Source organism: Anarrhichthys ocellatus, unplaced genomic scaffold, assembly GCF_004355925.1.
Source record: "Anarrhichthys ocellatus isolate YVR2014 unplaced genomic scaffold, GSC_Weel_1.0 scaffold16, whole genome shotgun sequence".
NCBI lineage: Eukaryota > Metazoa > Chordata > Actinopteri > Perciformes > Anarhichadidae > Anarrhichthys > Anarrhichthys ocellatus.
Window position 1 is genome coordinate 3,757,382 of NW_022280046.1, and position 14,492 is coordinate 3,771,873.

At 41.8% G+C, this 14,492-nt stretch overlaps 1 protein-coding gene across 1 annotated transcript in view; it reads right to left on the reverse strand.

The window, feature by feature from the left end:
- Positions 1–14,492, reverse strand: part of grin3a (glutamate receptor, ionotropic, N-methyl-D-aspartate 3A) — a 44,392-nt gene that overhangs the window by 6,666 nt on the left and 23,234 nt on the right. The window contains exons 3-9 of the mRNA XM_031855394.1: positions 13,399–14,068; positions 11,511–11,894; positions 10,894–11,039; positions 7,844–7,959; positions 6,478–6,629; positions 2,370–2,531; positions 1,930–2,000 (exon numbers count right to left, since the gene is read on the reverse strand). Coding sequence (XP_031711254.1) covers positions 1,930–2,000; positions 2,370–2,531; positions 6,478–6,629; positions 7,844–7,959; positions 10,894–11,039; positions 11,511–11,894; positions 13,399–14,068 — 1,701 coding nt within the window. The remainder of the gene's footprint in view (positions 1–1,929; positions 2,001–2,369; positions 2,532–6,477; positions 6,630–7,843; positions 7,960–10,893; positions 11,040–11,510; positions 11,895–13,398; positions 14,069–14,492) is intronic.

Consider the following 14,492-nt stretch of genomic DNA (forward strand, 5'->3'; position numbering starts at 1 on the left):
AGAAGCCCAATTCTTGCCCAATTATTATCGGCACTGCAAAGTTGCTCTGGTGGCCTGAAAATGTTTACTAAACTTGAATGTAAGCAATGCTAACTTAGATAGTACGTTTACATACCTGTAAGCAGTGGAAGCAATGGTCCTATCCCACGTAACTTCTCTATCAAAAAGAGTATAGCAGCTGAATTGTAACTGAACTTAGAAGTGACAAATGATCTTGTATTAGTGTCGGTTACAGATCTTTTCCATAGAGCTACATGACCTTTACACCGCGTTTGATACTAAATCACAAGATCTTAATTGGACATCGGAGAGTGTTTCGAAACACCCCTCCTCATGCTCACAGACACTTCTCTGACGCCTTTGGGCTTTTCTACATCCTTGTTAGCGCAGAAATGAAATACGTTACGATTCCATCCCAAGTAGTCGTTTTAAAAGCCAATTTCATTTTCACCCATATGCTCCATTCGGTCACACAATGCCTCCTTCCTATTATGCTGATGAAACAGGTGTATATGCAGCACGTATATTTTAATGTAACCGACCCACAGCTGCAGCCATTTACGGCACATAATCTCATACAACTTGAATGGGAAAATCATCTGTATAGTGCTTGCAAAACAGACATTTCTGACACACCATGTTTCTGCAGGACACTGACAAAATGAGGGTAATAATTTCGGACTTTTAGACAGCGTGCAGGCGCGCTGCAGAATAACTTGATTGAATGAGGCTGATTATGCAGCAGGTAATCTATCCTCATTACCACAGGCATCCCTCACATGGCCTTGGCTCCATAATTATTGTGTGTATTTAATCCCCACTTCGAGTGCTCCACCTGAGTGTGCCGTCGGTGCGTGCTGCTAAGTAGGGATAGGTGTGAAGTAGAGTACGGCAGAATCAGACAGAGAAAGATGAAATGGAACTATTTTGCTCAGCAAAAGCTTGAGGGTCGTTTTTGATCCCCCCTCAGAGGCACAGAAAATAGTTATACCTTTCTCACTTTGCTTGCCTTAAGTAAGCTCCCAAGTGACATGGCAATGTGAGCAAATGTGAATAAAAAGGGACTATGACACACGCACTGCAGTGGTGCCGAAATGGCTGTCCAGATCAGTCAAATAAACCCACATCACACCCAAATTGCAACAATACAACATTTGAAAAGACATTGAAACTGACCAAAAAGAAGCTTTCACGATGTGCTGAATCTCCCTCTCTCACCCACTGAGCCAAACAATACTCTGTGACATCAGCATGAGCTTATTTCCTCAATTTCGCTTTCTGATAATTAGCTTCCAACAGACGAACCATTCATTTGGTTTCTGATTAAAAATGGGTCATTAAAACTGCCACTCGGGTGTTAATTGATGTCAATTATTCTCAGCCTCATTATTTGGCCAATGGGCTGCTGAAGTTTGAAAAATTGGCTTTGTGCTTAAAAAGGTTACAACATGTGGGCTACTATATGTGATATATTTTAGTGACAGCCCGGAATCCAGAATGACACCTTTCTTTGTTTGTGTGCCTGTAATGTATGTTATGTAAGTGGGGGGGGGATACATTGCATTTGGTATATTTTGTAGAGGGTGCAGTGGTTTGAGACCACTCTATAAGGAGGAAAAATGCACCTGTTTTTATTGACATGCAGACAGAAGGCGAAAGGATCAAACCTTGTGATTGACGGATGACCCGCTCGCCTCACTCAACCTGTTTCTGATGTGTCTTTGCATCCTCAGTCAAAACAAAATGTACTGAATGGGTCATAAATAATTACAACACAACTGGGCTCAGTTCATATTCAGTTCAATCGCTTGGTAATGGGTTTTCCCCGCTAAATAAAAATCATTATCATTTACAATATATTTCAGTGACGGATTCATTCGATTGAACTGAAGTTGTATTGAGCCCAGCCTTCAATGATGGGGACAGTACCTCTTCTCAGGCTTGGTAACCGTCGGCAGTTTGTCATCAGTGAAGACTGAGTTGAGGGCCCGGTGTAATCTCTGGAAAACAAGCAACACATTAGCTGTCACATACTTACTCACTTACTGGAATTTCACCTGTTTCTCTGCGATGATTCTGTTGTTTATTGGGAACATAAAATGCTTTGTGTGTTTTTTATGTGTGCGAGAAAAATAAGAAGACAATATATCACCTCCAAATACATATGAACCGACTAGTAAGCACACTTTGCTAGTAAAAGAAGCACAAGAAACACATTTTTTACATTCTGTTATGGCTATTCACTCACTCACTTAAATAATCAGAATAATTCTTCTTCTGGTGATTGTAATGTGGTTCCTTTCCAGCTCATGATCGAAAGGTTGCTTCGCTGTGTTGTACATGTGTGTATCTGTGTGTGAGGTCAGTACCTGACTTGTGTGCAGCCAGTATTTGAAGCGTGGCTCCTTGACCCTCGGGATCACCAGCTTGTACACGATGAGTTCCGCTACTGTGGTCAGGAGGGATAAGGCCACACCCACACAGAGCATCACAAACAGGCCGGAGAAATGCTTTATGCCCATCTGCAGCGTCTGGAGAGACACAGGGTTAGTGAGCGAGAGAGCTGGGCAGCGGGAAGAAAGTGGACGAGTGGAAAGAAGGTAGAAGGAGACTCAGAGAGAAAGAGATCAGGGATGCAAAGCTATTACTTCTGATGGAGTAGTGGTTGTCTGAAAAATTCGGTCCAGGAAGTACAATTATACAAAGTCCCTCGGGTTGTGCCTTTGATGGTAAAACAACCAGATAACAACAGAACTTAAAGGTACAAGATACAGGATTGGGAGCTTTTCGATTGGCTCTCAATGGCTCTCCATGGCTCTCAACATGGCGACGGCGAGCCAGCGGCTCACAACTAACGGTGCTGACAGCGCTAACAGTGCAAACAATGGCAAAAGTGTTGACAGAGCTAACAGTGTTTAGACGAGGGGCTAGCGGAGGGTGGGCGCTACGTTTCTGCAGCGATTATCAGCATTATTACATTATGAGCGTAGTGCAGAGCGGTGACCGTGAACTAGCCAGTGACACGCTCACATGAACGAACATGTGCCCGAAGCACATGCGGCCGGCCTGGCTATGTCAACAAGGCAAAGAGATGTTCGGATTACAAGAGGGAGCGTGACTTCTTTCTTTGCTCAGGTAGACATTAGTCCACTGTGTACAAAGCAAATAGTTGTTTCATGCTTTGGATATCGAATTTAGCTTTAAACATTTATGGAGTGTTTCAGACAGAGGGTGAATGCAGGTATATTCAGACAGTGTGAGAAAATTTATGTAATTTTGAAACATTAAAGGATGTAAACATGTTCAAGTAGAAACCTAAAATAAAAATGGATTCACCATGGTAATGACGCTGACTTGTAATTGTCATTAAGTGAACATCATTTTTATATTTTTCTAATGTTATGTTGCTATTTGCCAGCTACCACCTTTTTACTTGTTTTCTGTGTTTTCTGTTTGTATTTTTGTTTGTACAAGAAAATGTATTGAGAAAATGACTAAAACTGCATGTCTATGTGTGAGCAACGTGGCACTAGCTTCTGGTTTGTGTACACACAAGTATTTCTCCAGCTAACACTTTAATGATAGCATTAGTGTAATTTAAATTTTCTTTGCCGTTATTTCACATGAAATGTGTGAACCTGTTGACGTATTCACCACAGTCAGAAGTATATCTATCCTATACCGTCTCTATTACAGCACGTTTGGCCGACCTCCCAGGAGTCATTGGCTCACATTATTTTCAAATTTAATAAAAACAGCTTGCATAGACAAAACACTGCATTGCCAGATGTAATGCATCATGTTATTTTTTTTCCCATAACTTGACTTTAAAACATTGCAATCACTGCAACGTTTTCTCCCCAAAAAATGAGTGAGAGGAGAATATTGCTCAGGTTTGCTTTCAACTCTGTTTTCCATCCTATCAGAAGTAAACAACTCCATGAGGTAGTGGAAAAAGTGATAACTGAACAAGCAACAGCATTTCAAAGTCACTAAAGTGAAAATTGCAATGCCGTGAACTGAATTCAGCTTTGCCCTTTTAAGAAAAATGGACATCTGGAATAAGATAATACCTCCCCAATCACTGATAGATTTGTCCTGATTTTTCTGAAATCCTGCTTTAGATATGCTGGGATATCACACGTACCCCCCCCCCCCACCATCATCTTAATTGGCACTCATTCTATTCTGAACGCGTCACTATAGAGAAGCCTCTCAGAAATGCATCCTGAATCTGCAAGTGTGGCATCTCCTATTGGGATATCACACTTTTCTTAATTAAGTGCGTGTAACTGCAACACGTTGTCCGGTGAATCTTTTTACTGCTGAGTATGGAGCAGCTTGTGATGCAGCAGCGGCTGCAATGATTGCATTATAAAGTCACGGCGGTAAGAGAAAAAATAATATGTATGATGGATTAAATTCGTCATTGCAACATTGTGAATTGGCGAGCTGGCTGTATTGTCAATTGGGAGTGGAAGCTAATGATTCCTGGGAAGTCAGGCAGTGCAGACAGTAGTCAGTGTCACATCTTAGTGCTGGAGAAGACATCTCCAACTTAGGAGAAAAGACAGCAAGACAAGCTTACTGAGGATAAACGAGATTAATCTAATACTTAGCTCCAGTGTGTAAAAAGCACTGTAAGTTATTGTTCATCAACCCGCTCCAACATTCCTCACAGTTATGGGCTTCCTTGGATCAGCACATTTAAGCACATTCAGCACATTTAAGCACATTCTTCCAAGTTTTGGCCGCAAACACACTTCCTGTCTCTTTTCACTCTACGCAACCATATAGAACAATTATTTTTATTATAATTCCCAACTCCACTTATAAATTGCATGGGTCAGTTGCATAAATTTGCTGCAAAAAAAAATCAATGAAAAGCTTCAATAAAACACATAATGCTCACAATCTTCCTCCCTTTTGATCACAATTTATTTCCAGGTAATGTTAAGTTTGGCCGTCTTAATGTTATATGTCAAATATTATGTCATTTATTGGTATTGATTTTATTACTTCAAATGGGATCAAATTCTTTGGGGTGACAGGGAGCTGGACGGATGCCAGAGAGTTTGGCTGCCTTTGCTAAAGCCAATCCATCAGATGTTTCATCTCTTCAGAATCCCAGGCTTGCTGCTTGTGGTGTAGTAGCCATTCATCGGAATAATAGATTGAAAAAAAGAAAATAAATGCTGAGCAGGACTAAACTGTGCCAGCCTTGTCAATAATTCATATTGTGTATATCACATGAATTTCCCTCTGATGTTGTCCAGTGTTCATTTTGACAGCACACTGTAACTTTAATGTAATTATACATATTCTACGTAACTTATTTAACAGCAGTATCTATAATATGAGAACCAGAAGGTGTGCAGAAATACTGGTCAAGCAGCTTTCTCTGCTGTCGGCGTAGGCAGGTGGAGGCATGATGCTGCAAAATGAGATGTACCCGGAGCAATTTAAATGTCTGCAGTTGCAGATAGCATCTGTAACACGTCTAGCTGTTACGCAGTAGGAAATGTTTCACTTCAGAGACACTGAATCTGTTGCACTGCAGTGTGCTGCTTCTACTACTCATATGAGACTCAGAAGATGGGCATTTACAATGATGTATTTGGTGTGTTTTGGTAATGCTGTCGCATTACCAAATGCCACACCCCAAGTGCTGCTTTATCAGACTTCATAAAGGGCGTTTTATGCCTTTGCATGCAAGTAAAAATAAATGAAACACAAGAGGAAGATGGGGGCAGATGAGTTATGGGGGCATAGCTCAGTTAGCAGATGCGGGTCAGGGGGCCGGGCTCTGAATTAGTAAGGAGCCATTACTGTACATGGAGGTTGTACAGGCAGTGCAAGGAAAGTATTCTGACAGCCAGGAAAATCATGAAATCAAGAGAAAAGTTCTGGGTAAGGGTAGAAAAAAGTGACAAGAAAGCTACTTCTATACAAATAAATTGTGGAAATAAATTGTGATCAATTGAATGAATTCTGACTAACCAGAGAGATAAAGAGAGAGTTTCTTTTATTTTATGTTTCATGATAAAGAAAATAGGTCCCTTCTCTACAGAGTGTAAATAGTTACATTATTGTGTTACTCTTGGGGCAGCGGTACAAGCTGAAAACACAAAAGTGATGTGTTATCTCCTGATAAAGTTTTTGTGGCAAACACGTAAGCAAACAGTTTCCCAAGAGCTGGCCTTACGTAATCCACAACAAAATATGTTTTCCCATTAAAAATAGTCATTCGATTGAATGTTCACATAAGAATATTGACTAGTGCAGCTTTAGTTTTTTTTGGTCTTTGTTATAATTAGCAGAAAGTTAAAGCCATTATACCAACCGAAACACCCGACAATATCCACGTGCGGAGATAGAAAGATACATTACGGCAAACATTCAACATGTACTTAAATGTCACCATACAAAAACAATACATTTGCTGCTGTTGTGTACAAAAGGCGGTTCTGTTCCTACCTGAGTCACAGCAAAGCTGCGCTTCCCGCAGGGCACAACCTTGTACCATTTGTCATGGAGCATGTCCATGAAGCCATCCGACTTGTACTGACTGACAAGCTCTGAGATGTTGGAGGTGAGTGGAGAGTCCTGAGGGAGGCCAATGCCATAGCCTGCCAATGGACACACACACACACACACACACACGATACAATTATTCCTCTTTCGCAGCAGCAAAATTATTTGAGCTTCAACTCCATGCACTAAGATATTCTTTCACAGAGTAAGAAAAATAACAACTGAGCAGAAGAGTCTTGGCATCTTTTTTTTTTTTTTTTTTTTTTTTAACCAGCGCTTATCAGAAAGCACCATCATCACTCTAAAACAAAGCAGGTACTTAACGTTGTGAGTAAATCTCTGAATTCCTCAGCTTGCCAGGAAAGTGTGACAAATACAGCAGCAGCCAATTACAGAAGTACCTCGCCTTGGTAGGAAGTACACTGATTGATTTGTATCGTATCCTGGAGGCTTAAGGGTGCATTAAGTAATTAACAACAACACTGGAATCTGGGACTATGGTGGCCTGTAATGGAAGCAAGCACCATGGGAACATCTTCACAGTGAGAGGAAGGAGCTTGCTAAGTGGACCAGAGATTAAAAGCAGACAGTAGAGGATCTAAGCTGTTGAAAGCAAGATGATTAACTGCTGTGCAAAGGTTGAGTGATTGATATTGTTGAATTCTGTTGAATAAAATGCTCATGGGCAGTTTGTCTGCTGTCATTCAGGACAACCTCTTAAAATGTAGTGACAAACAAAAACCAAAACAGATCTGTGGATACTGATGACTTAATCAGGCAACTGTTTTCCAGTAATGACAAATTACCAATTTAATCTGAAAATCTTCTTTATCAATCTCTACCATTTACCATTTACCATTATCAAAAAGATGGGAAAGCGCCACATATTCATAAAGTGCTGTTTTGTGTATTACAGGCTCGGAGAGTAACATACTACATGGGACGACGTTACGTAATTAGGATACGAGAAGAAAAGACAGTTTTCCGTTTCAGTTACAGAAACAAAGACATCGTTCAATTAAAGACAGTAAAAATGGGGAGTTTACGTTTTTCAATTTGAAAATTAAAATTAGGAATAATAGGCCTAACCTACCACACATATGGGCACACTTCACGTCACAATAGCCTCTAAAGTTAGTGAAAATGTAAGCAATCAAGTTACTTTACTTTAATATTGTGTTCCTTGGATTAAGTTACAGACTACATTTTTAACAGGTAATTAGTATTTGTAAATACATAAAACAAAAACAAACTGCCTTGGCCCTGACTAAGTGAGTGATTTGTCTTATGATGAGAAGCCATGTGTTACCTTCTATAGCGAAGGGTTTCCCCACTGTTAGAGTTTTACAGTCTGCGTCTATGGAGACCTCGTAGTCCAGCAGAGCTTTGTCCATGATGAATGCATCCAGTCTCTGAGGGTCATTCCTGTAAACACACAGCAAGTAGCTTAATTGGAAGTGCAATGCAAGTGCAGATGTAGCAAATATATGTCAGGCTATTTGTGTGTTTTGTGCAGTGACGGGTTCTTGACTAAGATAGTGAGAGCTCAGCTTTAATACTGAGACACTACAGGTCCAAAACATTTTCGTGAACTGGCCCATTTTGAGATTTTGGACTATTTTCCCCCAAAAAATGTAATCGACAAAGAAAGATGTCTTCATTCAGACAACAACAAACATCCAAAGTAAACATGTATGTGTTTATTTTACTATTCTGTCCATTTGCGTCTGTAGATTTCACCAAAATTCACAAAAAGTTGGCATTAATACCTTATTTGCATATTTAGGCATACCATTTCAGAAAACTCGCAATACAACGAATATTTGCCTTAATGTCAGTAATCAACTGGGGAAGTTTCATGGTTCTATCTATTACTTCAAATTGTTACCCAATTCAACTATTCAGCATTCATCAGTCGCAACATGTTGTGCCAATTAAACATTTCGTTGCACACTAGCAAGCACTCAGTCATTCAACAAAAGATAAGAGTGTTGACCTGAATTTTGCCCTTAAGTTTTTTGACGATCTGATCAGTGGCATTTGAAATGTTTTTGACGGATCGCCGGACAGACAAACAGATAGATGCACTTGGACTGATCCGTAGTCAGTCAGAAATGAATTGTGGTGACAGATGTAACCATAGCGCTAAAACAGATCTTACATCTTCTGGGATTGACATTTTAAAGCAACCCTCTGGAAAATTAACCTTTTAAAAACCTCCTGAGCCGCAAACTTAAATGAACCTTTGTCATCTCACTCCGGCTCTGATACTCTTGAGACTCATTTTCTCTGTTTTTGTCCTCATGTCACACCTGTGACCTCACAGCATGAGTGTCTGTTTCACTTATTTTAACAGTGTTAAGTTGAATAAATAGAGACACAAGTGGGGATGTTTTTTTTGTGCCCAATGAAAAATAGGTGAAAAGAATAAAACACAAAAAAAGAGATTTTATAGAGCCTTTCAGAGGGCAGAGTAACACAATCACTGAACATGGGATGTCAATGATTGAACAAATTCCCTCAACCTTTTGCCAGTGGTTTTTCAACCCTCTTACGGGCCCTATTCCAGTAAAATAACTGCCTGTCCGCCAATTTACTCAGATTCCTCGCTCCAAGTCTCTTATACACAGTTGAGATATTCATTCGCAAAGACAAGGCTTTTACGAATCAATTCTTTGCTGACAGGTACAGCCTACTGGGATCCAAATGCTGCAAAGCCTTTTTTTTCTAGATATTCTTTTTGTTTTACGCTTGTTATCCGGGACAGTGTTTGAAATCCTCAACTATCTTCTACCCACAAGCTAGCTGCTCATTATTACAGGTGGAATCAGGTTGCAGCTTATGTCCTTTGTATTTCAACCATAGTACTGCATGATGTGTATTTTATGATTAGAGCACAACCTAGACATCCAGCAATTACCTAGCCAGTGTGATTAAAACATGATGACTCCCTGGATCATCGTCCTGCAGTAACGCTTGAGGAGTATGTATTTGCATGTGGATGGTAGAAACCTGCACTTGTGACAGGGCACATTTCTGCGGTGTGGCTTCACTTAACACAAAATGATGTGCGGCACAGCAGTTCCATTCATTTTGGATCTCTGAGGTAGATCAGGCAACAGCTTTCACATCACATCGTAAGACAAAATAGCACAAGGCAGTTGTCTGGGGCTGATAATGCTCCAGTAAGTGCGCTTTCTCAGAATGCTCTAATTATGTAGCAGACGGGCTGCAGTTGTTGCTTGTTTCAATTTCAGTTGTCAGACATGTTCATCAAGCTGAAAGACCATTGGTGCACAGTGTGCAGGGAAGAGATAACTGCAAATAGACCTCTAAAGTTCACTACATTTCCCCCAAGCAATGTTGTTTTAGTCATCAGGGTGTGTGGATTGTTGTGTCTACTTGTCACAGGGGTGAGGGAAGTGATGAGGGAAAGTGGAAACAGGTGGGAGAGTAGGATGGGAAGCTAACTGCAGGGCTGATGAGGGAGAGTGGGAACAGGTGTGTCGATGGGCGGGACAGGTGATGAGGAAAGGAGGGAGGGCAAGTCCAAGGGCATCTGGTGGATGGCTTGGAAAATGGCAATGAAAGGACGGAGACACTAATATAATAATATTAACATCCAGTTTTGACCAATTCATGAATGTTGACTTTAATCTCCTCATGGGGCTCGGTCTGTCAATGCAGTATACAGAAGTTGCATTGCACTATGACGTGACATGGCATACTATATGATTATATCAATGCTAACTAATGCCTGGTGGATTCAGAAGTGAACCCTAAGCTCAGGGTATTCAAAGTTACATTGCGGCACACTCGTTTGCTGTCTTGTTCTCCAGTCATAATTTTCTAAAGATGACATTTTCCCTTGAACCCTCTAATCAGCATTTTACAAGCTCAGTAAGGAAAAAAAAAGGAAAAGTCTTGTTTCATCCATTGAAATTGTGTCCTGCACAGCCTGGGCCTAGTATTCAGCTGCCTCTTCTCACTATATTCTGCTTTGCTCCACGGGGATGCCAGTTGAATGTCGAAGCAGCTTATGATGACAGCAATGGCAGGGTAAGGAGGAGGGTGAGATCTGAATGCCAACAGGAGGGCTTTTTCTCTCTTCAAATTTTGACTTTCTTAAGACACGCAACTCCCATTCCTTTTCCTTATTTTCAAAGAAGTTGTTTTTTTTCCCACATGTGTGTAAGTTGATTTCCAAGGAATGATGACAGCAAGATATAACTGGTTATATAGTTACTGAATACCAGAGGACATGGTGACAGTGACGACTATGCCATGAATGCAGAGTGTGTGTGTGTGTCTGCACGACATGCGTATGTGGACTGTGCCGGACTCATGGCATTGTCTTACTTGAGCTGATGTATGCCATCTGGGGTTGCCGGGACGTTGTATCGCCTCATGTACTCGTGCATCTCAGGGAAACTCTTCTTGAGGTAGTCCTCTGCGCTGCTTTCTCTCACTGTGGCAAATCGGAACCCCTGAGAGGGATGGTGTAACTGCAAGAAAGATACAATAAACCCAGATCTTACCCTTAGAATGTCTTCACAAAGCATTCATTTTGAATAATATTGATATTTTTCACTTTAGTCTGCTGCTTCTCTTTTCTTCAGTTGGCATTTTTTTTATTCTCATTAGCAGAAGGAGAGCTTGTTAAACTGGTGATTTGTTTCTTTTCTGATTCACTCTTGTTATTCAGAGATTTGGTGCATTGGCCAAAACATCAATTACCATATGCTGATTGCTCTAACAAAGTGGTTTAATTAAATAATCTATTTGCTGACTTAAAGTTTAAAGACTGCACTCTTCACAAGAAGTTGCTACCTACTACTCCAGTCTGCAGTATTATCAAGTGTACATCGGGGACATTTTTAAAGAGAAGGTCCACAACAGCCTGAAACTACATTCCCCGAGTCTGTAAACTTGGATTTATGAATCTGCAGTTATTTGCAGTGCAGCACATTTCCGACCTTTGGGTCATGTATCCCTGACAGTTGTTCGTAGGTCTTCTCCCCGACCATGACGGCAGCTAGATTAGCAGTGTAGGTGGACAGACAGAACAGACAGAAGATGGCCCAGAGGTTCATCAGCAGGCGGCCCGTCCAGCACTTCGGCGGCTTGATGGCCACCGTTCTCCCGAAGAGAATGGCGTAGCACACGTTGAGCGCTGAGGAGAAGGAGAACACCCGGTCGCGGTTGCGTCCACGGGGCGTCATACCAAACGGGCTGGTCCACTCGTACAGGGTGAGGAAGACAGCGGTGACGTGGAGGGAGACAAAGATGCCGAGCCACATGGACCAGTGGAGAGGCCACATGAAGGCACCGATGGGTGCAGCTGTGTCGCGAGAACGAACCTGGGCAAGGGGGTACACAAGATTAGAATACCTACACCTAAATTATACTATAAAAGTAAGACATTAGTGTTAGATATTGATGTCTTTTTTTAACAATCTTCAAGTAAACTTGCATAGTGTCACCTTTTTCTGATATGACATGACAACCGGGTCTCACTCGCAACTCGGCAAATATCGACGCTTAGTCAGTTCTCCTCGGTGTCTGATACCGACACACCAAGCTCTCAACTAACTCCAATTTAATCGCACCCGTGTCATTATTAGACGCTCAGAGCAACTGACCCAGTATAAAGAGCGAGATAGACCATACAGGTTAGGAGGGGAGGTGGATAGTTCAAACAAACAAAGGACTTTCGTCAAGGAGACAGCTGTGTCCTGTGCAAAACTAAAAGTAAACTTTAACATTCTTTCACTTAAGTAGTTAATTATGTGAGTCGTTAGTCACGCGAGTTGCTAGTCACGTGACTGGTTTGTCACTCATTAGTTACATGAGTTGTTAGTCATTCAATAGTCATTGTCAGTCGTTCAGTCAAGTTAACGTCAACCACGCTTTTCCCAAACCTAAGTAAGTGGTTTTGTTCCCTAAACCTAACTTCCTGTGATGAAGACGACTTTTTACTTTGAAAAGACACTATGTGTGTAATGAGTGGAAACCGATACGCTGTCTGTGGTTTAACTCTAGTGACAGAACTGACGAGAGAGGGCTACCAAGAGCATCATAGTTTGAAGCTTAGGGCCATGGACCAAGCGTGAGTATTTGAATAATCAGGAGTGAAAATGTGTTGTTCATGAGGATTAAGTAAGACTGGAAACGGAATATCTGTCGGGTTAACATGTTCGGTTAATTGCTCATCAGAAATTAAATGGTTAAACACAGGCTTGTCTCAACAATTTGAGCTAGGAACTGAAACAGGTCCTACAAAGATCCACAGTAGCATGATGAAATGGGAAGGAACAAATTTGGAGGGGACATGACAAAAAAGAAAGTCGCAATCCCCTCTCGTCACTTTTTGCTACAAATAAATACTAAATACAGTTCACACAGGAAAGCTACAAATTCAGAGGCCTGCCATTAACTGGATGTCTATTTGTAAAGGTGCTGTCTGATAAACTGTTAAATATTGATAGTAGAAGAGACATCTGCTGTAAAAAAAAATCAAAACATCTCACTGTAGTGGCATCTTTCTGTCAGCATGAGACTAGGTATAGTAATTGTAGTAATGGGGTCACCACACTAAGCTGCACCCTCTCGAGCCCAGCCCTATACGGGGAAGTGCATTACAATCCAATAACCTAGGGCTGGCAGTAATAAAACTCTGCTATATTGATACTGACCACCAGCATACCAAGCGGAGAGGGTTGAGGTAAGGTCATTGACAGAGAGCGGAGAAGCATGGGCCAAAGAAGTGAGATAAGTAAAAAAGTGCAAAGGAAAAAAGAGAAAAATTCTGTATGAAATGAGGAGAAAAAGATGAGTCAAGAAAAGAGAGAGAGCACTACTCACCAGAATTCCCAGGCTGGTGGAGAAGAAGGGCGAGGTGAAGTCAATGACTTGACTTCTGGCCGAATTAATGCTAAAAGATGTCACTGCCAGGTGGGCTGCGCCACTGAGCAGATCCCCCACCAATCCGGTCCAGCGACCATTCTTGAACCCCCCATACTTCCCGTCGCCTACAATATAGAGGTCGAAAGTGAAGCCCATGTCCTCTGCCAGCTTCTCCAGCAGATCTATGCAGTAACCGTAACAACACTTCTTCAGGTCCGTGGAAACAGACCCGTTACGGCCCGCAAGGTTCTGGAAAAATCCTTTCAAAAGCGAAGATTCATTGGTGAGCGGGTCGAGGCACAACTGGCCCGCGGGACACATCCCGTCCCCGTCCACCTCTCGGGTAAATACAAACGGGTTCTCCACCAGCGTCACGACCCGCATGTGCAGCCGTGCCGATCGGCGCCAGTCTCCTCCGGCCCCAAATCCCTGATGGCTTGGCCAAGTTCGCCGGTCCATCAGAACTTTCCCCCTGCGCCAGCGTCCCAGTCGGGTCCAGGTTGGCTGGCCTAGAGGGTCCAGCTGGAGGGACCAGATGTAGTGATGGGCCTCTGAGATGACATTCTGGCTGTGAGTGTCTATGGATATTAAACCGGTCTGGCCCTCAAAAGATGTGTTGGATAGAAATCTGAGGGGAATGGGGTGAGAAAGAAGGAAATAAATGATGGGGGAGATTGGGGGAGGAGAGTGGTGGAAGGAGGACAAGCAGGAAAGAGCAGAGGAGTTAGAGGAAAGATCATTTTTAATATTTTCAAAATTTAAGTTTCCTTCCTTGCAGGTGAGACTGGGTTTAAAGGTTTCAGTCCCATGGACAGAGCACAGGAAAGCCAGTTTATTGCTGTTGCCCACTATGTACTAGTCTTACCCTCTCAATTTAATGTTCTCTAAATGTATAAAAGACATCAAAAACAGAGTAACATTTTATAATTGTCAATTGATTATAGAATAGAGAAGTTGTAGGTCCTCACACGGAAGGAAGTTTGACCATCCTTTCAGCCCTTTGCCACTTATTTTTGGAAAAATTGCATTCGACCAGTGTCAGTGATCCTCAA